Source organism: Gouania willdenowi, chromosome 4, assembly GCF_900634775.1.
Source record: "Gouania willdenowi chromosome 4, fGouWil2.1, whole genome shotgun sequence".
Classification (NCBI taxonomy): domain Eukaryota; kingdom Metazoa; phylum Chordata; class Actinopteri; order Blenniiformes; family Gobiesocidae; genus Gouania; species Gouania willdenowi.
In genome coordinates, this window is record NC_041047.1 from 12,767,458 (window position 1) to 12,791,154 (window position 23,697).

At 38.0% G+C, this 23,697-nt stretch overlaps 1 protein-coding gene across 3 annotated transcripts in view; it reads right to left on the reverse strand.

The window, feature by feature from the left end:
* Window positions 1-8,400: 8,400 nt before the first annotated feature.
* Window positions 8,401-23,697, reverse strand: part of arid3a (AT-rich interactive domain 3A) — a 41,829-nt gene continuing 26,532 nt past the window's right edge. For 2 of the 3 annotated variants that reach the window (XM_028445015.1, XM_028445016.1), the window contains exons 4-9: window positions 15,385-15,457; window positions 14,323-14,506; window positions 12,968-13,215; window positions 11,754-12,044; window positions 10,684-10,773; window positions 8,401-8,965 (exon numbers count right to left, since the gene is read on the reverse strand). In XM_028445015.1, the coding sequence (XP_028300816.1) occupies window positions 8,814-8,965; window positions 10,684-10,773; window positions 11,754-12,044; window positions 12,968-13,215; window positions 14,323-14,506; window positions 15,385-15,457 (1,038 nt within the window). In that variant the 3' untranslated portion in view covers window positions 8,401-8,813. The remainder of the gene's footprint in view (window positions 8,966-10,683; window positions 10,774-11,753; window positions 12,045-12,967; window positions 13,216-14,322; window positions 14,507-15,384; window positions 15,458-23,697) is intronic. The other variant, XM_028445017.1, reaches the window with a different exon arrangement.

A 23,697-nucleotide genomic window follows, 5' to 3' on the forward strand; every position in this document is an offset into this window, starting at 1 on the left:
GATTTCCTAACCCTTCTGTTTATAGAACTACTGCATTATGCTGCAAAACTGGACTCAGAATCATCTGATATATTCTATCTACATTCCAACTCATTCTTGCAATAATGTTCGATTTTATTTTTTTATCCCCTCTACATTCATGTACCTGGAAAGGATGCCAGTGTTTTGCGAGGCTAACACATTTTGAGAAACATCCTTCATTCCCTTTTTCTGCAATTTCTTAGCTAATTTAGCAGTAAATTCGGACCTGGCAACCCCTGACAGAGCCTGCTGTTGCTCCGCCCCCTGCTCTTTCAAACCAGGGTTCCTTTGAATGAGCCGACGTCCAATTGGTTCACTGCAGCTTATTGGGCGGGGTTTAAATAATCACAGAGTACACGTGAGAGGCCCGTCACGTTACATAGATGGCGCTGCTTTCCGCGAGCGCGTGAGATCACGCGTGAACAACTGGGCAACATCTGGATTGATACAGAAACACATTTCAGTGCATTATTAAACCGACATGTGCACAGTAGCAGCTCCTGGTTTTATTACAGAAATCTAAAAGTTAAAGCAAAGAACACCAATGAAAACACAGATGAGCTGAATAACCTAAATAATTTTAGTCTTACATTTTATAATTTATGAAAAAATGTTGCATTTTTAAAAAAAAAAAACATATATATATATATATGTAATAACTTAGAAGATGTATTCTAGATAAAATTAAGTAGAAAATTAAGACATCTTTGTGTAAACATATTGATAATTTTTGAAGATTAAAAAGACTTATAAATCATGTAATAGACACTTAGCATTAGTCTCTTCAGGCCATAATGTACATGAGTATTAATTAAATTTTTATGTCACTATATTATTATCATACTGTTTACTTTTAAGGTGGATTAATGGAAACTGCTCTCAACAAAACAACACACCAAACTATATGACAGGCAATTTTAGGCAAAACAAGACAGCAGCTGTTAGCATAAAAAATTCAGTTAAGAGAAAAATCTGAAAATATCCATATTTCACATAGACAGCATGGAGATGTTATTAGTTGGTTTTTCACAATGAATGATTGGCTCCGTAAGTGGAAAAACTGATGTTTAAAAATGCAGTCTTTGCATTCACTCCAATTGTTAGCATGATAGCGAAATTCTACAAAATAAATTTGTCATTTTTGAGATAGAATTCTGATATTTTCCAAACATCATCTACCACGACTACAAAATCGTCATTTTTTAAGTGTATGTTTACAATACTGTTTACAGGCAAACATTATGATGCACTGTAGACTAGTACATTTTGCAGCTTTTGAAAAAACAGAGTATCAGACTTCATAGTTAGCGGTAGGTAGGTTTAAATGTGCAAAAGCTTCTTCATTGTTGGGGTATCTTATCAAGATCTGAAGCAAAACCAAGTTCTAAAGTCTGTATTTTGGTGAAACAGATTGAAACACGGACAGAAACATTGATTGTCCATCTTCGAGCAAAATAAAATCCAATGCTTTGTTGTCATTTTAGAAAGTTGATGTTTTAATTCCAGATTCAAAATAAGTATTCACACAAACACATATTGAGTAAATAGGCAATAATTGCTTTTCCCCTTCAAAAACAAAAACAACAAAAAAGCATTACCCATCACTGCTTCAGTGTTGCCATGGTTGCCGGGGATAAAGAAAGAATCCCAGGAAAGTGTAAAGATAGAAAAGGAGGAATAAGCACACAATGATGGGAGCAGAAAGTAAAAATGCTAAATCAGCCTTGTGGTGCTGGCAGTGTTAGCGAGGACCAGTACTTTAGGTACCACCAGTAATTTAGATACTGGTGGTGTTTCACTGCTGTTGATGTTCAAACAGAGGAAACACTCCAAGTGTTTTACAGATGTTACAGCCTGACCAGGGTTTAAAATCAACCAACACACCTAAAAAATAAAAAAACCACCCTACATGTTTACTTCAGAAAACCCTGTTTGGTGCTGATAGTGGAGGATATGAGGCTGATAAAACGCAACTACAGGCCTCTCAGGTTAAATGCATAAAAGTGGAGGTAGAGGTAGGTTTTCCTGAGAGGTTTTTTTCTAAGAGACAGAGACTTGTTTCTGTTCTAAAGATACTCAAAGACACGTGAAAACAACACACACACATTCACCACAATATTATCATAATAATCATCTCTGTAATCATAAATCTGCTTTAGAAGTATTCCCAGCGTTTTCCCAAAAGAAAGATAATCATCATAAAACATATACATGATAAAGTCCACAGCCCTGAAAAGCCATTGCTGCATTAATATATTTAATGAATCAGAGTAATACAGGTTTATCTATTACAATAGTCACAGCAGAAGGCATCTTGAAGTCAGTGGTGAAGCCCAAAAACTCTATTATTCCATTGAAGTCCTTCACATCTGAACTGTTTTGGTTTCAGGAGTCAACGTCACATCCCAGACTTAAGATTTGAAGCTTTAACCAAGCACAGGAAACAGTTTGGATATTAATATAAAGTAATTCATGTAATGCTCTACGTCTGGTTAAAACATCCACAGTGAATCCATTCATAAAGAGGGAAATCTAAGAAATAACAGAGACTTGAGCAGGTGACAAACACTCTACCGTAGACTTTACTCAGTGAGATGTCACCTTTATTTTGTTAATAAGAACAAGGGTTGGGGTCAATTACATTTTTCATTCACAATTACGTTTTCAATTATCCATGTTCAGTTACAATTAAATTACAATTACAATGACCAGCATTTTTTCCAATTGTAAATATTTTTTTTATCCTCAAAGTCAATTACAATTATGTTCTCAATTACTAAAGTTCAATTACAACTAATCACAATTACTGAGCCTGAAATAAATAACCTTTTGTGTTAGCATCTCTCATGATAACGGGTCCTAAATCAGCTGTAAAATACACTAAAAACTCAAATCTATCATCTAATTTCTTTTCTATCTATTGGTTTTTCTTGTTAGGCTTCCTAATCAATAAAAATATTGATTTTATTATTTATGGTGTGGACATCCAAGCCTATTTTTATGTGAGTATACTTCTCGATTATTTTTTTTTTCTTTTTAAACGGTAAAATGTGGCAAAGCTTGATATGAAACATATTTTAATAATTAACTACATATGTGTAGAACTGTACAATACATATAACTTTAACATGCTTCACCCATTTAGCGCTTTATCTATAATGGACAATTTTTCTAGAATCTTTATGACAATTACAAAGTCAATTATCTAAACTCAATTACAATTTAATTACAATTACAACAACAGATTCTTAAAAAACATAAGAGATGCTAACAGAAAGCTAACACAAGAGAAAAGTTACATTTTTTGGATTATTTATTAAAGGCTCGGTAATTAAGATTGTAAATTGTAATTGACTTTCAGATTAACTGTAGCTGAAAAAAATGCTGGTCGCTTTAATCGTAATTGAGTTGAAGACGTAATTGTAATAAAAAAAATGTAATTGACCACAACCCTGATGGAAATTCTATTTCATTTTTCCTTTTAATCTAGATTTCTGAGGTCAGTGTTTTCACGTAAAAACACTGGATAATAAATTTAAAAAAAGCACAGTAAAGTATTTTTACAGAGGGCGAAAAAACTCAATTTTTTCCATGTTGTCTTCCACAGAGAGGAGCTCTAACTACACTGACTGCTCTGGTTTTTGGCTGGTTTCTTTTTTTTTACTATTCTCGTGTTTGTTTGTTTTTTATATATAATCTCTTTAAAAAGGATTCCATGTCGAGTGTGAGGAGAAAGAATCTCCTAAAGTTTGAAGACGTTGAGGTAGAAAAAAAGCTTTCCTGATTGGTTGATGGGATGTCCGAGTGTTGGGAGGTAAACTGTTGTCTTAACATCTACTGATTGTCACAAGCACAATTAAGAAAACGCATCAACCATCCCTGGAAACGCTGCACAAAGGGATAGAAGCTGCAGCGCCTTCCCCCGTTCAAATGCAAATATCTCACAGCAGCTGTCAATAGATATAAGATAAACATGGATCTGCGGGCTTGAATGGTACCTTGGGGGGGTGAAAAGGTCAGGGGGTCAAATCTGAAAGAGAGGAGTTGATTCTTTAGAGCTGGATTGATTGAGTTTAGCTTCCTCGTGCGACTCCTCCCCCCATAAACCTTTAGATCTGTGCTCTTAGCTCGGATGATGGTCATCCTGTGACACCTGCGTCTCACACCCATCCCCACGCACACAAAAATGTACTGACAGTAGACAAAAATATAGAGATTATATTATATTTAGCTGGAACGTGTGCAATATATATATATATATATATACATACAGTGGTGTGAAAAAGTGTTTGCCACCTTCCTGATTTCTTACTTTTTTGCATGTTTTCCACTTAAATGTTTCAGATCAAACAAATGTAAATATTAGTCAAAGATAACACAAGTAAACACAAAATGTAGTTTTTAAATGAAGGGTTTTATTAATAAGGAAGAAAAAAAAATCCAAAGCTACTTGGCCGTGTGTGAAAAAGTGTTTGCCCCCCAGCTCCTGTTAAAACGTAACTGTGGTTGATCACACCTGAATTTAATTTCTGTAGCCACACCCAGTTCTGATTACGACATACCTGTTCTCAATCTAGAAATCACTTAAATAGGACATTTTTTACAAAGTAGAGCCATTATCTACAAATGGCAAAAACACAGAACAAATCATCCAAGAGGTGACGAAAGACCCCAAAACAACATCTCAAGAACTGCAGGCATCACTTGCCTCAGATAAGGTCAGTGTTCATGACTCCACCATAAGAAAGAAACTGGGTAAAAATGGCCTCCATGGCAGAGTTCTAAGACAAAAACCACTGCTAAGAAAAAAGAACATTAAGGCTCGTCTCATTTTTGCCAGAAAATCCTTCAGTTGTTACCCACTTTTGTCATCTAAATTTGGGGCGCCGCTCTTGTGACGACCCCCAGTTCTCCCGCTCCTGTCTCCCTATGTTATAAGTGTTCTATATGTGATTGTCTGCTCATGTTTTTCTTGGACGGGATGAAACTGAAATAAAAATTTTGTTGCTCTGTAACGACAATGACAAATAAAGCTGATTCTGAAAACATCTTGATGATCCCCAAGACTTTTGTGAAAATATTCTGTGGACTGATGAGACAAAAGTTGAACTTTTTTGGAGGTCTGTGTCCCATTACATTTGGCGTAAAAGTAACACAGCATCTCAGAAAAAGAACATCATACCAACAGTAAAATATGGTGGTTGCAGTGTGATGGTCTGGGACTGTTTTGTTGCTTCAGGACCTGGAAGACCTGCTGTGATAAATTCTGCTGTCTACCAAAAAATCCTGAAGGAGAACGTTCGACCATCTGTTCGTGACCTCAAGCTGAAGCAAACTTGGGTTCTACAGCAGTACAATGATTCAAAACACAAAACACACCAGCAAGTCCACCTCTGAATGGTTGAAGAAAAACAAAATGAAGACTTTGGAGTGGCCTAGTCAAAGTCCTGACCTCAATCCTATTGAGATGCTGTGGAATGACCTTAAAAAGGCAGTTCAAAAACCCTCCAACGTGGCTGAAAAAACAACAATTCTGCAAAGATGAATGAGCTAAAACTCCTGCACAGCGTTGTTAAAGACTCATTGCAAGTTACCGCAAATGCTTGAATGCAGTAGATGCTGCTCTTCCTCATTAATAAAACCCTTCATTTAAAAACTGCATTTTGTATTTACTTGTGTTATCTTTGACTAATGTTTAAATTTGTCTGACGATCTGAAACATTTAAGTGTGGAAAACATGCAAAAAAGTAAGAAATCAGGAAGGGGGCAAACACTTTTTCACACCACTGTATAGCACAACGTAAATAGGTTGTACATTAAAATAATGTAACTTCCACAAACCTCCATATTTCATAATATAGCATTTGAATAGAATTTATATTGTATAATTTTAGGGAAAAGTAACCTGAGAGTTCAAGCCAACAGAGGTAGAAAAGTAACCTGAAGGTGATGGACAAAACTAAACCTTTTTACACACATGTTAAGGTTTTCTATGATGTAGAGTTTTCTTAACCCTCCTATTATCCTTGGGCTCAATTAGACCCCATTCAACGTTTATCATGCAAAAAATAATAGTTAACTTGTTTTTTTTGCTTCATATTTCAAGACTTTTCCTAATTTGGTGGGTACAACATTATTATGATGATATTTTGCATGCATTGGTGTTCCTCTGGGGTCAATTTGCCCTTAACGGTAAAATGTGTTCATATTTGAGGACAATAGGAGGGTTAATTCAATATTTTTAAAAAGTCAAAGCATTTGATCTTTTTTTCATTCCTATGACCAAATTAACAATCTGAAATTAAACCCTACATTAATTTTTACATCAACAGAAGAACATTTCTGCCAACGCTGAGCTACACGTGTGCAGCATGAATGGACAGCACACACACGCACACACATACACACCACAAAAGGAGAACACTCACCCCAAATATTCTAAATGTAACCCAGTCTGATTTGCAGAGTGCCAGACTTTCCAATCTCTTAATCTGGTTTCATGTGATCATTTGTGGTTAAGAAACCTTTAAATTATACAGTTCAAATATATTAAAAGATAAATCTCAAACTTTGTAATTGTAGAGTAAATAAATGTCTGATGTAGGTTGAAGTGAAGCAACACTGTCCCTTTTGATTGTCCAACCACAGCTCTGGTGTAAATAAAACCACTGACGGTCCGTCCAACGTCCTGTAGACCAACCTACGCTGTATCTGAGAACCTCAGAAACTTTTAAACACGTCTAAAGCATTGTTGAGTCCTTTCCAGAACTGACCAGTGTTTGCATAACAGCTGGAGGTGATTTCCCACCAAGCAGCGAGTCCAGAATCAAAGACGCGACCACCATCTGGTGACTTTTGACTGCAACAGTAAAAACGGATTAGACGGACGTCCTGCTCGCTCTGCGTCGTCTCATGCTGTGTTAAGGCCTCAGAACAGAGCCCACATGCAAAGACTGATTTACTTCCTTACGTCAGTAGGAAGGAGGCTGCTTTGCATGGTGGTGGGTCTGTGTGTGTGGGGGGTGGGTGTGGGTGAGCTGGTAACAATCTTTAACAGCCCAAACAGGCAACACAGGTTGGAGTTGAAAGAAAGAAGCTGTATAATTGATCCACTCTAGAACGCAGAGGCGAGGCTATAGCGATGAGGCAAGACAAGGCACCTCCTCTTAGGTTTTGAGACGCTAAGCAAGCCTAAAAAGCTCAATTCAAGCAACAGCTAACAGTCGAAGGATCACGAGACATTCTCTGTTATACCCTTGATAGGTGGCAAGCTTCTCTATTAAAGAGACTCCGCCTACATCACAGCACAAGATAAGAAGCACTTAGATAAGAAAAAGCACAAAGTCATGCAAAAAACACAAAGCTGAAACAAAAAATATAAGCATCTCCAAATCTATGATACAAAAAAACAACAACAGAGATGAGCTAAAACCTGTCCAGGTCCTGATTGTCCATGTGAGCTCCTCAGCTACAATAAAAAATTCAGAAGACGCTCAACTCTTCAGACGTTATGATAGGAAACGGGTTCATCTCTGTCAGACTTTCATTTTGCGTTTACACACATGCATCTGATCTTAAGACAATCACTCAAAAAACACAACAGATGCATCCTCCGACAAAAGACATAGAAAAGCATCACTCGGTCTGCTCTAATTCAAACTGAGGCCTAAACAAGTAAAGTGATTGGAAACCTGAGAACAATCATGACAAACTTCTGATATTTCTGCGTGAGCCTGAGACCTAAAATCGAGGCCACTGACGTCCATTGCAGTCTCAACCCTGCAGAAAACGCTGACTCATGCTTACAAACTTCTGCTTGACAAAAACAACCTGCCATGTTTGAAATCGATATGTTTCGTGTGATTTTTCTTTCAATGTGAATGAGAACAGCTGTCTGAAGTACAACAACCGCGACAACTGCAACAGCGGCTCAGCATGGAGATTAGCTACCACCAGGAGTCCGGTCGCCACCAATAACGGACTATGCATATCAAAAAAAAGAAAAGAAAAGAAAAGAAGAAAAAAACACACCTGTGCAGATCTGCAGAGTCAGACCAACCTGCGACTCACTGCACGACTGCAGCTCTGACCTGCATCTTCCAACATATCCAAGAAGCTTTTACATAAAACGAGGTCACGGCGGTACAATTTTACATGCCCTGAAATAACAACACATACCTTTAAAGCTTTTCTGATTAAAAATAGAAGATATTAATATTTATTTTATAATAGAATTCTACTTATATAGATTTTTTCCTTAAGTGAAAGAATTATTAAAGCTCTAAAAGATAAAACACACAAAAAAAGAGAAAAACAATAACGAGAAGAATTACAACGAAAAGTAAAAATAAAAACTCTCCCCTAAAGGAATAAAAAAAAAAAAAAGAAAAGAAATCATCGTCAGTCAGTAGCTGTGTTTGTGTGCGTAAACAATGCATTACCCTTCCTAATCATCAGCATCTCTTTTGTTCTTCAATAATCTGTACATTTATGGAGAAATAAATAATTCACAGGCTGTGCATACATATTTAGTTAGCATATACTGGCTCTCAGTGGGATTTTCGTTTCTTTCTCAAAATCGATTTGGCCATGAAGAACAAAAGAGGTGAATGCGCGAGAGGAAACCTGAGATAGTGGACTCCAGGGGAACTGCGTTTCAGTTTGTGTCTCTCTGTACTGTCGAAGGTTCTCTTGTTTTTTGGCATAGATGTAGAAAATGAGGTTGATTTTTGGCTTTCCGTAGCATGGTCGTAAAACTAAGTGGAAAGGCTTGGGGGTGGGGTGGGGGGATGTTAAGACAATGGGTTGCTGGAGGTTGAGGTAGGTGTGTTCTGCTGCTGAGGCGGAGGAGGAGCTACGCGACTGCTGAGGGTCTTGGTGGAGATGGACGATGCAGACACACTGGGCAAGGTCGTGCCTGCAGCTCCCTGAGCAAAAAGTACGCCTGTAGAGAACACATACGGAAATATCACTGAAAAAATGTTCCCGATAATTTCAGTTATTTATCACGATAATTTCAATAAATAAAAACAATAAATAAATAAAACAATTCACAACTTTAAACAGGTCCCTTACAAACACAAATTAATTTTAATACATCAACACGAGAAACAATAAAAAAGCTGCTTACCCAAAAAGCTCATGGGCTGATATTTTATGGAATATATTTGTGCATGTGGGTCACTCTTTTATTGTTACTGTATGCAATTCATTTATTTCCTCAGTTAAAATGAAATTATTTTCTAAAAAAAAACAAAAAAAAACATTAAACGCAAAAAAAAAAAACTCCAATCAGGATATTTTGGTGTAATATTCACAATAGTTAGATTACTGTCTAATGGGACCAGATTTGTCTTGTGAGCATGTGAATTATAATAAAAAAATATTGCGTTTCACAAATTGGGACGGGTGAATAGTGACATTAGTTTATTGCTAACAATTATTTCACACGACATGTGACATGTTAGCTTTTATCCTTCCATAGAAGTGTTAAATCTGACCATAAACAGTAAGCCGTGTACTTTTTACTTGGTCTATTCCTTATGCTGTTAGCCCAGTCTCTTATGTGTCTGTGGGTTAACCTAGCTTGGTTAGCTTTAGTTGAGTTTCCAATTCATAATTGTTGCTGGCAGGTTCATCTCTGTACCCGTGTTTGTGGAACATTATTGGGTGGATCTGGCAGAGGAACTTGGCTTGGTTGACTTTGTTGGATGATTGTCTGGTCTTAACCAAGAAGCGGTCCATGAGCTATCACAGCACGGCAGCTTTAGGTGAGCGTGACGAGCACCGCTGTGTGTGTGTGAGGGGCGTTGGTGGTGGTGCACACTGCAGAGGCTCCGTGGCGGAGCTTCCGTGAACAGCGTTCTGCTATAGAGAATAATAAGTTGTTGACAAAATACTTGGGGGCAATTTTGGCTCGTGGAACAAGGTTTTTAGGGGCATTCTTGGCTAAATTGTTGGACAAATGGCCCGTGGCCCTCACTAATTTCCAACATGAGAATTTATCGTTATATCGTCAACAATAACATTCTTAATTCTTACCGTGATTTTTTATGTTTCTTTGCCAGACTAGGACGATATGTTTGTTCCCGGTTTTCCCCGGGATATCACATCACATCACTCCATGAGACATTCAATTTTGGCTGGAATCATATCTCTCTGTAAAACCTAAAAATACACATCTGCCATTCTTTTTCCACAACTTTCATGAATGGGTTAGGAAGTCATTTTGGCAAAGTGTTTGGGTACAAACACAGGAAATCACGGTAAGAATGAAGTAAAAACACTTCCATGCGTCCATCTACGGGACTCCACAAAACGTTTCCAAAAACTGACAGTGGAGGTAAAAAACAAACTTTTGATCCACAGGTTAAAACCTATGCATATTTTTTTTTTGAGCAAATGATTTTCCATTTGTTAATCTATGTGGCCTACACTTTGGAGATTATTGTTTATTTAAACATGATTTGCATATATAGATTAGGGCATGGAAATTGGAGGGTTGGATGATCCTACAAGTGCACTAAACACCACATTGATTAGGACGAAATGTGCTTGGATTCATACACCTTGATGGTTTTGTGTGAGTATTCTTAAGTAAGAACTTGACACCAGTCTTTATACATGTGGCCCCTGATGATTTGACGCTGCAGTCCCACTCACCAGTATAAAGCACTCCGTTGAGCTCCACTGACATGCTGATGCTGCTTGTGCCATTAGTGGTGAGGTTCAGGGCAGATTCTTGCCTGGTCTCTGTAATATGAATATAGAAACATCCTTATTATTTTAATTTGCTGTTTACAGGCTTTTTCCTTTAAAATTTAAAACGGTGCATAACATGTTACGAAACCATAAAAACAACACGTGAGATTCTTTGAAATCACCTACATAGCCGCCAATCAGACAGATGGGGAATCCCCACATACACATTTGAACTGTCTGCTAAACAGGTCAACAAAAAGGCCTCCGTATAGCTGACTTCCTTACCGCTGCTGGGTGCTGTGGTTTGTGACACCTTGACAAGAAAACTGTAAGTTATAACTGCCATAAGGAGACAAAATATAAGCTGTTCTTATCAGGGTGAAAAAAAAACCCAATATCAGATCTAACAACTATGAAGCATTAACTGAAAATAGATTTCAATGACAACATTGCAAAATAAAAAAACAATGTGATTTTCCAACTCAATATTTCAAGCTTTTTTTTTACTGAAGTCCTTAACTGAACCAAAATGAGTCTAAACCAACATAATGTTTGAATTAAAGCACATTTATACTGTTAAAAAAAAAGACAAACAAAAAGCATCAATTGGAAAAGTGGAAACAAAATATACATAGACAACTATGATATAGTTTTAGGTATTGGCACCTTAGAGTAAAATATATTAGATGTCCATTTTTCCCTAAATCATTTATCACCCAGAATTGTATTATTGTTATAATACAAATTCTTGCACATATTGATTGTTTAAACTAAATCAATTGACCCTGGCTGTATCATCTGTAACCCGTCATTCTAAAAGAAATGGATGAGCATGAATTTTACTACAGAAAAAACATTCACTAATGATCGATTTTTAAATCTACTTTTGCAAAAAAAAGTTAGCAATGTATTTGTTTATTTACTAAGGAAATTCAAGTCAAGAAAAACAAAATTAATCTGTGATTGTCAAATGCATTTCAGACGTTTCAACCCCAAACAGATCATTTTCTCCCATGCAGTGGAAGAACTACCTTGGTTGTGGATGCGGATGTTCATGGGTAGCTGAGCGGTCATGGCCAGCAGGTTGTGTTGCAGTGCTCTCTGCAGCAGTCTGTGGTGCTCCTCGGCCGGCAGCGCCATCTTCTTCTCGGGTGGCTCGCCGGCCTCCAGCTTGTCCCTTAGTTGCTCCAGAGCAGCAACCTGCGCCGCCATCGCTGCTTGTGCCGCCGCTGCCTGCACGGTGGCGACCGAGTGTCCCATGTAGGCTCCCGTTGGCAGACGCGGCACACCGACCCCGTGCAGTGGCTGACCTCCCTCTTCTTCTGGCCCCACAGCACAAACAAACAAAGAAAATGAATTGTGACATTTTGCACAAGCTTTTTCATTTTCTTAAGGCAAAATAAATAATGAACATCAATACAGTGGCAAATTAATCTTGAAATATATTTACAGTTTCATTGATTTGTTCCAATTTTGAAAGTTTAAACATGAGATGACATTTCTGAAAGTGCGTCCAACTCAGGGGTGTCCAACTCATTTTAGTTCAGGGGCCAAATACAAAGCAGTTTCATCTCAAGAGGGCCTCAGATAAGACAAATCATTTAAACATTATTGTGCCCTAGTTTGCACTTGTACGTAAACATAAAATACAAAATATGTAAGAAACTGACAATATCCAAGCAACAAGTGACATCAGTCCCAACAGGATCTTCACTTTAAATTTCCTAGATTTGTGATCAATTTCTATTTAATTAAGGAAAGTGCTTCGTAATAAATTGAGGAAAATTAAACGATTTTGGAATAATTTAGTTTTTTTTTCAACAGCGAAACATTAAACATGACTGCCATCATGGGATATAAGCACCGGAAAAACTGTGAGCCATTGCAAATATTGTTGGGTTTTATTTAAACAATGATTCATTTTTTCTTTGTCATTTTTACTTTCTTCTGCAGGCCTAATTGGATGCTCTAAAGGGCCTGATTTGGCCCCCGGGCCTTGAGTTTGACAAAAGTGGTCTAACTGATCTGATAATTAATTGTTGAAAAATAATCCTTTTTGAAGGTCTTAATTCTTAAGTCTTAATTGGTTAATTTCAGCACGCACCCTAATGCTAGTTTTATTAATACATTTTTATTAAGTCCAGGAAAGACCTTTCAAGTGCAATGACACACAAACCCATTACTGCACACAAACCAATGACAAACTACCTATATAGTCAGATGCTAAAACTGATTCAGAATTCACCTTTCTTGATCTTGTGGATGGGGGTCAGAGAGGCTCCGTTGGTGCCCGCACTCATGCCCATAGAGTGGCTGGGGAGCTTTGGAGAAGACAACATGGTGGGCGTCCCGTTGGGCGAGTAGGTAAAGAGGGAGCTACCAAAGCTCTGTCGTCTTCCCTCCCGTCGGTTGCTGTCGATGGCTGCCTGCAGTTCGTTGGGGTTGCTCAGGCCTCGCTTATCACATTCATACGGGTACAGATACTTCATGTATCTGAAAAGAGGACACAGTGTCGCATTTAGATTCAGTGAACTTCTTAAAGAGCGCATGGAGTGTGTTGTGTAGAGTATCCTTATTTATCCCACAGTGGAAAAATGTACTGTCATGGCAGCTTATATCTGATAAAGTGCAATAATTTAAAAAAAACAACAACAAAAGGCAACACAGAAAACCAAAAAGACACCCAAAAAAATAGTGCAATGAAGAGAAAATAAACAATAATAGAAGGTATATATAAATAGGAACAGAAAATTATAAATAGAAAGAGAAAATTATAAATAGAAAATTATGAATAAAAAATTATAAATAGAAAAACTTATATAAAAAGTATAAAGAATACAGATTATATACATATTTACAGGCAGTGGCAAGGAGATATATTTACACAATTCCATACAGTACAATGCCCTAGAATGTTTTGTTGTACAGTTGTACAGCGGTGGGGATGAATGACCTGAGGTAGGGCTCAGTCCTACTGTACACTGTGGGTGTTATGGTCTGCCACTGAAGGAGCTGCTCAGACCCTCCACAGTCTGATGCAGGGGGTGAGAGGTGTCGTCCATGATGGATGTCCGCTTGGCTACCATCCTCCTCTCACCCACTTCCTCCAGTGTTTTTGGCTGTCGTTTTGTATATTTTTCTGTTATTTTAGTGCATTTTCTAAAGTAGTTTTCTGGCATATTCTGTGTTCTTGAAGTCATTTTGCACATTTTTGTTGTGGTTTTGTGAGCATTTGGAATCATTTTGCATGTTTTTGTTGTCGTTTGGGTTTTTTGCTGTGTTTTTGTATATTTTTTTGTTATTTTAGTGTTTTTGTAGTATCCTAGAGTTTTTTTTTCCTGTCATATTGTGTGTATTTGGAGTTATTTTGTGCATTTACTCGAGAGGATGCACACAATTAGACTGAGGGCCTTTGGATCCTTGGTAGGCTGGTATAACTGCCTAGGTTTAGAAAGTAATGATTGTGAAATCAAACACAGATGTTTTGGCTTTAAGGTGACAGGGCTGACTACTGATGCACATTCTAAATCATTGGTGAGTTTTTTTGGACTTAACTGATGAACATTTTATCAACAATCAGAACAGACAGTGTGTACTTACTGAGTGCGGAGGGTGAAGGCTGCACTGGTGATTGAGGTAGGCAGGTTGAGTCCCTTGGTGATCTCCCTCCAAAGCTTCTTGTTGATGACCTCGACCAGGCCGCCCTTCTCGGTCACCAGTCTGTAAAGCATGTACAGATCCAGGACCTGCTTGGCCATGATGGGAATACGATTCACCGGCGTTCCTGCAGAGCGCACAAGCAGAGAATAAACGTGAAATGATAAAGAATGCACAGAGATGGAAAATTAATTAAGCCCTCGCTGTAATTCTGAAAACTGTAATCTGATTTACAGCAAGGAGGAATCTTGATTTTTTGTACTGAGGAAGGATGTGTTATATTACTATGCCAGAGAGATGGCGCTCTCAGATCCACTGATCCCTTATGATAGACCCGCCCAACATCCCTCACTCTGTAAATATCTAGTAGTGGCTTATCAGCTGGAAGCATGTCTGCTGTCATGTCATGTCACCGGTTCACTGATCTGATTAAATGTTTTGGCAACAAATGTGAGAAATCAGCAACGCTTTTAGAGTCTTCCTGTCCTGTTCTTGGGAGCCCAACGTGAAAAAACATCCACTTTTATTACCATAACATGCAGGTGTCCTGATGAAAATGAGACCTAATGGTGTGTGTGTGTGTGTGTGTGTGTGTGTGTGTGTGTGTGTGTGTGCGTGTGTGTGTGTGTGTGTAGCATGATGGGATGGTAAACCTATCCATTCCCAGGGACTGATATGAAGCTTCCTTTTTAGTTATAGCCTGGGAACAATGAGGGGCTGTAAGAACATAAAGCAATCATGTCCAAAATGAATAAAGACCCCACCCATGAGAGGGAAAGAAGAGTAGACTGTGCTGTGTCATATGTCAGGGTGAGAGTTGAGGGGGAGGGGGTATCATTCCCTTTATATCCAACTATAGGGTGCAACCTATGAAGCTGGCTGTGGATAAAGGGAGGAGATACAATACAGCAAGATAAGAGACCCAACAGATCAGGTGCACTTTAATGAGTGTGAGCACATGTGAGATACTGAGGCACATGCATGCACATATGCACAGTGACATACCTCTTTTCTGCATGAAGCTGAAGAGGTCATCCAGAAATTCTTTTCTCTTTGGGTCTCCATCCAGTTCATACAGCTGTGAAGTGGAAGAGGAGAGACAGAGCTCAGTTATATCACGAAGATGCAGGGATCAGGAGGGCCTCATATCGTGAATAAACAAAGACACATCAAGTGAATGAGAGAAAATGCAAGCCACAGTGCTGTTGCTACGACAACCAGGGTCAATAATGACCTACAATGGCATCGGAAAACACAAATGAAACCTATATCTTTCTGTGTGACGGCATGGACTGTTATCATGGAAGTTAGGGAGCCCTTTGATTGTAGAAAAAAGAAAAAAGGACAGACATGGAGAATTTGTGTGGTTGAGTGAGGCTTGATGAGAACCTGATGTAAGTCCAGCTGCTGGCGGGGCCCCGAGCACCGGAAAGTTCAGGGAAAGTGAGCAGTAAAAGTGAGGCACCCATTTGGGAGAAAACAGAGAGGCTATTGAGCCTGTAGTTGGTTTTCTTCAGCCTCATTTGCCATCTTGATTCTTGTAGAGCCTCCACAATCTAATCTGGCCTAAATCTGTTTGAAAGATCTCAACCTTCCTTCACTATTTCATTTTACCACCAGCTCAGAGAAAATGAAAGGCTTGGTGCGCTGTGGCGTCAATAGTGACTTCTTACCGCTAACAGACCGTCCCTCAATGTGGCATTCAGCCCTCATTAGTGACTCCAAGCTGCCGTAAGTTCTTATTATCTCCTGGACAAGGGTGGAGGGGTGTGGGTTGGGGTGGGGGCTGCTGGACTCAAGAGGACCTGGGTGGATGTGGTGGTGGGGGATTGCCAGCAAATGTATACGGGTGCTGGAGGCAAAGGGGGAGTTTTAATTACAGGATGCATGCATTTCGTGAAGTGCCGCATCATAAATCTTAGAAATTTCCCCTCACCAGTTTCCATCCCCCAGCCCATGTTTTTTAAATACTCTACCTTTTTGTTGCTGTTTCTGTCACCGCACCGACAGATATTTTCCTATTTCAGACTACCATCAGCCTGTAAAACTTAACTACATGCTAGCCAGTAGAAGCCAACATATGAGCACTTCTGAGTATAATAGGAGGAAAATATCAATTTATATCAACATGTTACGTGCATGTTTCACAACAAGATAATAAATTTGTGTTGAATAGATGATTGTTGTATAAATCCACTTCTACACTGCTGACTTAAGCTGTCAGTGTCACCAGTGTTAACATCTGTTTTATGGACGTATATCCAGTTTCATGTCTCTTTTAGTGCACCGTGTTCATTAGAGGGAACTCCAGCACTGCTTTGTTTGAATAAGAATCTGGCAATAATGCAAATAAGATTCAATAAGATTTATGTGCAGGGATTGTGTTACTTCACCAAAATAAAGAGTTCTGACAGAACCTATGGTTAATAGAAAAATAGATGAAGCAAAACAAAGGGTACACTAGCTTTAATGTAAAAAGCTAAATTAACCATTACAATAGTGACCAACTAAAGAATATGTAAGATACAAATTAACAATACATTCAACATAATCAAAGAAAATAGTATAGGTAAATAGTAAACACAGTTAGATGATTACCCCCAAAATATTAACAGGTACAAAAACACTTTTTATTTAGCCCTGTTTCTGCAATTAAAAAAAAAATAAGCAAGCCTTCCTGAACTGAGGAGTTTGAGACACCTGATATGCCATTTTTTTCATTATCTGCATTAAAGAGAAGATGCAAAGAAATCAAACAATGTTCTGTTGAATCTGCTCATTTGAAAACGTAAAAGTGGAGAAATAACAGCCAACACAGACTGTTACAAAAGAGTTGTAAATTGGGCCATGCACATTGCGTGGGAAGGGAAACACTTGAAACAAACTGGTGCTATAACCTTGTGTGGCAGGTGAACAAACCAGATAAAAAAACCCCAACAATCTAAAAATCAAGCAACTGATAACTGAGCAGATTGAAATGCAAACAACTGCATGTGACCTTTTTCCAGAAGCTGTACATTGATGTCATCTTTCATTAAATGCATAGTTTTAAGCTTGTCAATCTGCAGAAAAAGGCTGATAATGGGGCTCCATTAAGGGGGAAATTAGGTATGAACAGTTATGAGCCTGGAGGCTTCAGCACTGAGTACCTGAATGGGACAATTGATTGACTGAAGATAGACAGCCAATGTTGTCCAACCAGCAGAACTGGTGCTTATTATAGCAGCCATACGTGCATTGTTATATATGCTACATGGTCTTTCTACTTTCTGCTTTAGTTAGTTGATGAACCATCAGCTTCAATGTCCCTTTTTTTGTCTCTTATTTCAGTGCATGCGGCACTTGTGTACATTACAACTAGCCCGCCAGCATTAGCAAACTCCCACCCTCCCACACATATAAATGCAAGCTTTATCAAGCCTATGGTGGGTGCGGTCGTTTTAGGCTTATGTAGGTTTTTCACGTTTATAGTATGTGCATTGGGGGCAGGGGCCCCTGCTGGATTAAAGCTCTGTTACTCAGATAAACAATAAGAAACTAGTTAAACAACTAAAGAAACGGGGCTGACTGGTAACACAAGGTACGTATGCCCTTTGACCAAATCCTCTGTCCAACATAAAAACAACAGAGCTGACAAGAAACGGTTTCTTGCTTGATATAAATCATCATCATGCATTTAAAAAGTGTCACAGTCGTTTGATTTGAAGAAAAGTTTGACACATTGGCTTGTAACATTTGACAATTCTTTTGTGTCATAATGGAACATAATTCAAAATAAACTGATGACAGGCAGTTACGATGTTTTACAAGAATATAGACCATTTACAACCTTGATACGTGTTAATACTCATGTACGTTCTATAGATGTTTATATTACAGACAGATAGTTTTGGGGTGTATTTCTCTAAACAATCTACATTTAAATCAATTTAACCAAAGCACAAAAATACATAAAATATAACTTCATGGGTACAATTTCTTTTTTTTCCTTGTTGGTCAGTTGATTAATAGTTTCCCCACTATCAGTGTAAATGTAGGTCAGCAACAGCCTGTTTGCAGATAAGTTAGAAACAGACTAAACACTGGCACACACAGTGTGGTTTTATATCACAAATAATCAGTTTCCAAAGAGCAGCAGTGGTGTTGGTGATAGCAAATACCATGAAAAGACAATGTGTGTGGGTGGTTGGGGGGGATTCAGGGCTTCACCACTGTTAATGCAAAAGGCTGAAAGATATGTCAGCACCCAAGTGTCACATAGCACATAATGGAGGCCTTGCAATTGAAAACCAAAGCTAACACATGACTGGGGTATCATCTGGAAGCTCCCTCATCTGTCAATCACTTCAACACACCTAAAAAACTCCCAAGAGGTTTATGTTAAAAAAAAAAAAAAAAAAAGGTCAAGACTAAAACTCTTTTTATACAAATCGCAAAAAAATAAAAAATAATTATACTTATTGTCTGTCTCAGACTTGTGAGATTGGGAACATCTGAACCTCACACAATAAACAGTCAAAGAGGTTCCAAGTCCAAAGTTCAATTTTATGTTCCATATCTTGAATGGCAGCTTGGTATAATAATAATAATAATAATAATAATAATAATAATAATAATAATAATAATAAAGTGCAAATAAAAGTACTAATAATTTTGTTCACAATGAAAAACTAATAAATAAACAGAAATGCTGATAACTGTGAACCCTCAATCTTGATACGGATAAACACCAAATAACCAACTCAAAGGTAAAAGGTAAAAAGACTTTGTTATTTCGCAATACACAATGCATGCTATAATATTTCGGAATTAACTAAGTAATGTAACAAATAAAATGTTACATCCAGGCTTCATTACATATAAAACATAAGTCAGGAGACATTCAGTTCAGTTGCAGCCTCACAGCACACAACACAGCAGGGACAGTTCTTATTTTTGTGGCTGTAGCCCGTAGTAACCAGGTTTCCATTGAGACTAAATCCCTTTTATCCAAATGATGAAAGAGCAGTTTCATAACTTGACGTTAAAACAGGTTCATGCCAGAGATTAGTACCAACGTGTTTTCTTTATATGATCCAGCTCGACTTGAACAGAAACATTGCGTCTGTCTCATGACCATAAGGCTGCATTACAACCCGACTACAGTCTACATCAAATTATCTCTAATAAACTGGGATATATGCGCTCCCACACATGGAGGGGGACGAGAGTCACACACTTGTGAACACATGATTAACCATATTCAAACACTGCATTGTTCCAGGCTTGAGCTCCTGTGTGAGTCATTAACCTAGCAACACAAATACAACCAGTAGGACTGGATTGCTTACAATGAATAGGTGGATTAACTTTATTCCATGATTAAATCTTTTCAAATTTTTTCTCACTGAAAATGTACCAGGAAAGTTTAAAAGTTTAGGAACCATAAAGACTCAAATATTTATTCCTACGCTGTTGAGTTTTTAAATACATATGTGTAAAAGTCACACAAAAGATGAATATCAATTTGGTTTTTTTCAATACATGCATGGTAGAAATTTTAAAAATATATACAAAAACAAACTCCGGACGTACCGTAATTGTGGAGTAAAGGTTACTCTTGTATTTGTAGCTAAATGACTGAAAACAAATGGCTGTCAACCAACTAAATAGTATTTTTGATGGAGCACATTTACATAAGGCTTTTGACTATAAATCAACAACATCAGCCTTTGAATGTTTTTATGAACCTAAATATTTCCTGTATACCTTCTGGCATGACTGAGAATGAGCAACACATGGACTTTCTTAACCGAAGAGTGACTTAGATGAGAACAATATAACTAGATTTTACCAAAGATGTTGCTTTCAATCTATTTTTGTTTCTCTTTAAAACAGTTGCATATGGTCGACTGCAAATGTCTATCAGTGGTCCTTAAGCCACAAGTGGTTTTAATGTGGTGAAATGGAGAAAAATGAACAAAAATTAAGCTGAAATAAGCCCATTCACGAACGACTATGACTTTCAAAGTAAGTGTGAGACACTCGACTCAATCAGATCAGTTGATGACAGCAGGGTGACAGAAAAAACTCACGCACATCTCAATAAACCAACACCCTTAATCATTCATCCGTACCCTGTAATACCACAGCCATCAAAAGCAAACAATGAGCAACTACAATATCTCTGATCCGTAACAGGGTTTATTTACATGAATGATCCAATACATCAAACCCTTCCCGACTGGCCAACCTCGTAAATTCAACGCAATCAACCGGGGAAGAGGAACCCAACAGCCTGATCACACACTATAACTACTAGAATTAATGTTACTGTATCTGCAACAGCCACATTCAACCATAAATGACAAAAGGTGATAAGGAAGCTAAGAGGGACACAAATCAGCAAAACTGTGGAAAAACACTCTTTCAGTTTCTCAGTAGTGAGAGCTTGTATGGAATCCTTGTCTTGATAGAGGATGAGGGTTTAATCCCAAATGCAGAGATTGGAGGAACCAGTGGTGGATTAAGTCATTTTAATAATCAAACTCATAAACACAAAATATAAAATGAAGATTGCCTGAGGAAACAAAACTTGACAAGAAGACCAAGAGATAAGGGAAACAAGGAGAATAAACCAGAAAACATGTCCAACACTCAGCCAAATAGTGAGGGAGGCTGATTAGAAAAGAAGCACACCTGAGTGCAAAACATTAACTTAAAGAGGAACCCACACAGGGCTTGAAAATACACTCAAGTGATCATGAAATCGTTATCGTTACGCGTCTTGCCTAAAGCATCTAATGCTAGCCTTCTCTTAGGTATCACTTGCTGACATGAAAAAAGAAAATGAAAACCATTTGCTGAGGTCATGTAATGGAACTAGAATAAGCTGTTCTGTGATTACATGCACCCTGTAGCTGGCTACCAGTACCAGGTTGGCTGCCAAGGCTTTGAGATCTGGAAGGGGCTCAAAAATAGCAGGAAGTGTTCCCAAGGCCTTTGAGAGGTGGATAGCTGTGAGCAATCTACTCTAACCACAATGCTAATGAGTTCTATCATTATGATAAATGCCAAAACCTGGCAATGCCAGGCTGCATAATGGGAGAAGGAGGGGCTGCGGCTGAAGCCACAACCCTGCAGCAAGAAGTGGCATGTTAAGACTAAGAGAGCGGGCGGTTTAATAAGTGATCCCACGAGCACTGAATAGGTTATTTAGCCATTTAAAATGCTTTTCAAAATGCATTACTTTATAAAGTATTTTTGTACAATAACCACCGTGTATGTAAACCGGTCCTTTCTCAATAACAGACAAGTCAGCCTCAAAAGTCATACAATGAGACTCCGTGCAAACAACTAGCACCTACAACACTATGTTGGGATAGTGGAAAAGACTGAAAGCAGAAACAAATGAATAATTAATGTGTCTAAAACAAAGAATTGTAAAAACACTTCTGATGAGGGAAGGACAAATGGACACTTGCTATGCTCCAGGAGCACCCACCCGCCTGGATGCTGTCATTCAGTGTGAAGGAAGGTAAGGGCAACGCGTTTAATGTTCGACAACTGTGGCCCTTAAAACAAAATCTGACTCAATGAGAACACAGAGCTAATCTGTAAATTTAACCCCAGTTTGTCTTCTTCACTGACTGGTTTAACCTTTTTATTTACTTTTTAAAGTTTTTAGTTATTAATATTAGAGCAGTTGGATGCACACAGCAAGTGTGTCTCTTGAACCTGCAATGCTGAGGAAAAAGTGCTTTTCTACCGCAACAAATAATGATAATGATTAACTAAACTTTTGTGTTGTAACTTGGTGTTAGCCAATCAAAATAGCCAATTGCCATTCGCAGCCTAACTTGTATTTATTTGTTCCAGCTGTTTGAGGAGTTGCTGTTTGGGTTACTTTTACCAACATGCCTGGTGTGACGATTAAGTCACCATTTGTTTAGCTTACTCTGGAGCAAAAATTACTGTGACAGCGACAATAAAGACTTTCTATGTTTCAGTATATTTGAATACAACTCTCCAGCCTCAAGTTACATTACAATGTTCGTTTTTTTTAATTGTTTTTGTTATTTACAATACTTACATACTTCGTATAAGGCATTATTACGCTCTGCTCGTATCAGCTACAAATAAATCTTAAATTCTCGTCATTGTATCGATGCAGTGAAGTATGTCCCACCACAATTTTGAAAACATGAGAGTTACTGATTACACCGTCATCGAGCCCAAAAGGAATAAAATTGAGAAATAGCAGGAGGGCATTGGACTCTGCACTCTGACTATCTGCTGTTAAAATATCACAAGAGAACATTCCAGTGAAAGACGGCAAAAGCCTCTGGGCTTCAAACTCTACGTATAAAACAGGGCTAAACCAGTTTTTTTTATTGGCAGCAGATCAACGTCTCATATCAGGAAAAGCAGAATAATTGTTGATTAATTAATTGCAGTGAACTTATTTTGAGCGCTGCAGTCCTATTAAATGTGGAGTTAAAGACTCACAATGAAGCCCCAGCTGCACGAGTTCCTTAAACACAAAAGCCAAATGTGGGAAGTGGCAGATCTAAATGGAAGCATTGATCATAGGTTTCTTGTAAAGACTTTCCAAAATAACATCAGCAAACGGTCTACTATTCAGAGTGTCCATTTGCTTTGTGAATAGACACTTCCTTTTGTGCCCACACAAACTAAAAAGGTTGCACAGGCAAGACATGTCTGACCTTATTGATCGCACACACTTTTACAGACATGTTTCAAAACATGCACGTCTATTTTCCAGTCCCATTTTATTTCACACTATAGGACAAAGAGCAACTTAGACCTTGAGAAAAAAAAAGTATGACTAAAATGTCTAAATGCTGTTCGATCGTCTTTCTTAATTGATTCCTCAAAGAATGAGAGCTTTTAACAGACAAGCACATACACACACCTTTTCAGAAAAAGAGGAAAATGCAAAGCTTTTGTTTGAAAATATGAAGACACAGGGTTCCTCTATGAAAAGATGTCACTCAGGCATTGTTTGTTGACAAGAGAAATCATTCAGTGTGTATCTATTTCTCTGCTTCCACCAAGACGAGCCAACAGCAAAGAATTTCCTGTGTGGTATAAAAGAATGAATAAGATAAAGCTGCACTGATGAGATTTCTTTCTGAATGCAACACAATAGTTGTTGAGCACATAAACAATCTCATGTGTTTGTGAGGCACTTTGCCTCATATTAATACTTTCCTCATTCAACGGAGATGCTTAAAATGGCAAAGAGGGCATCGTAGAATAAAGATCGATTAAGAGAACGCCAAAATAAAACAACTATTGTCGTCAAAAACACAGGGA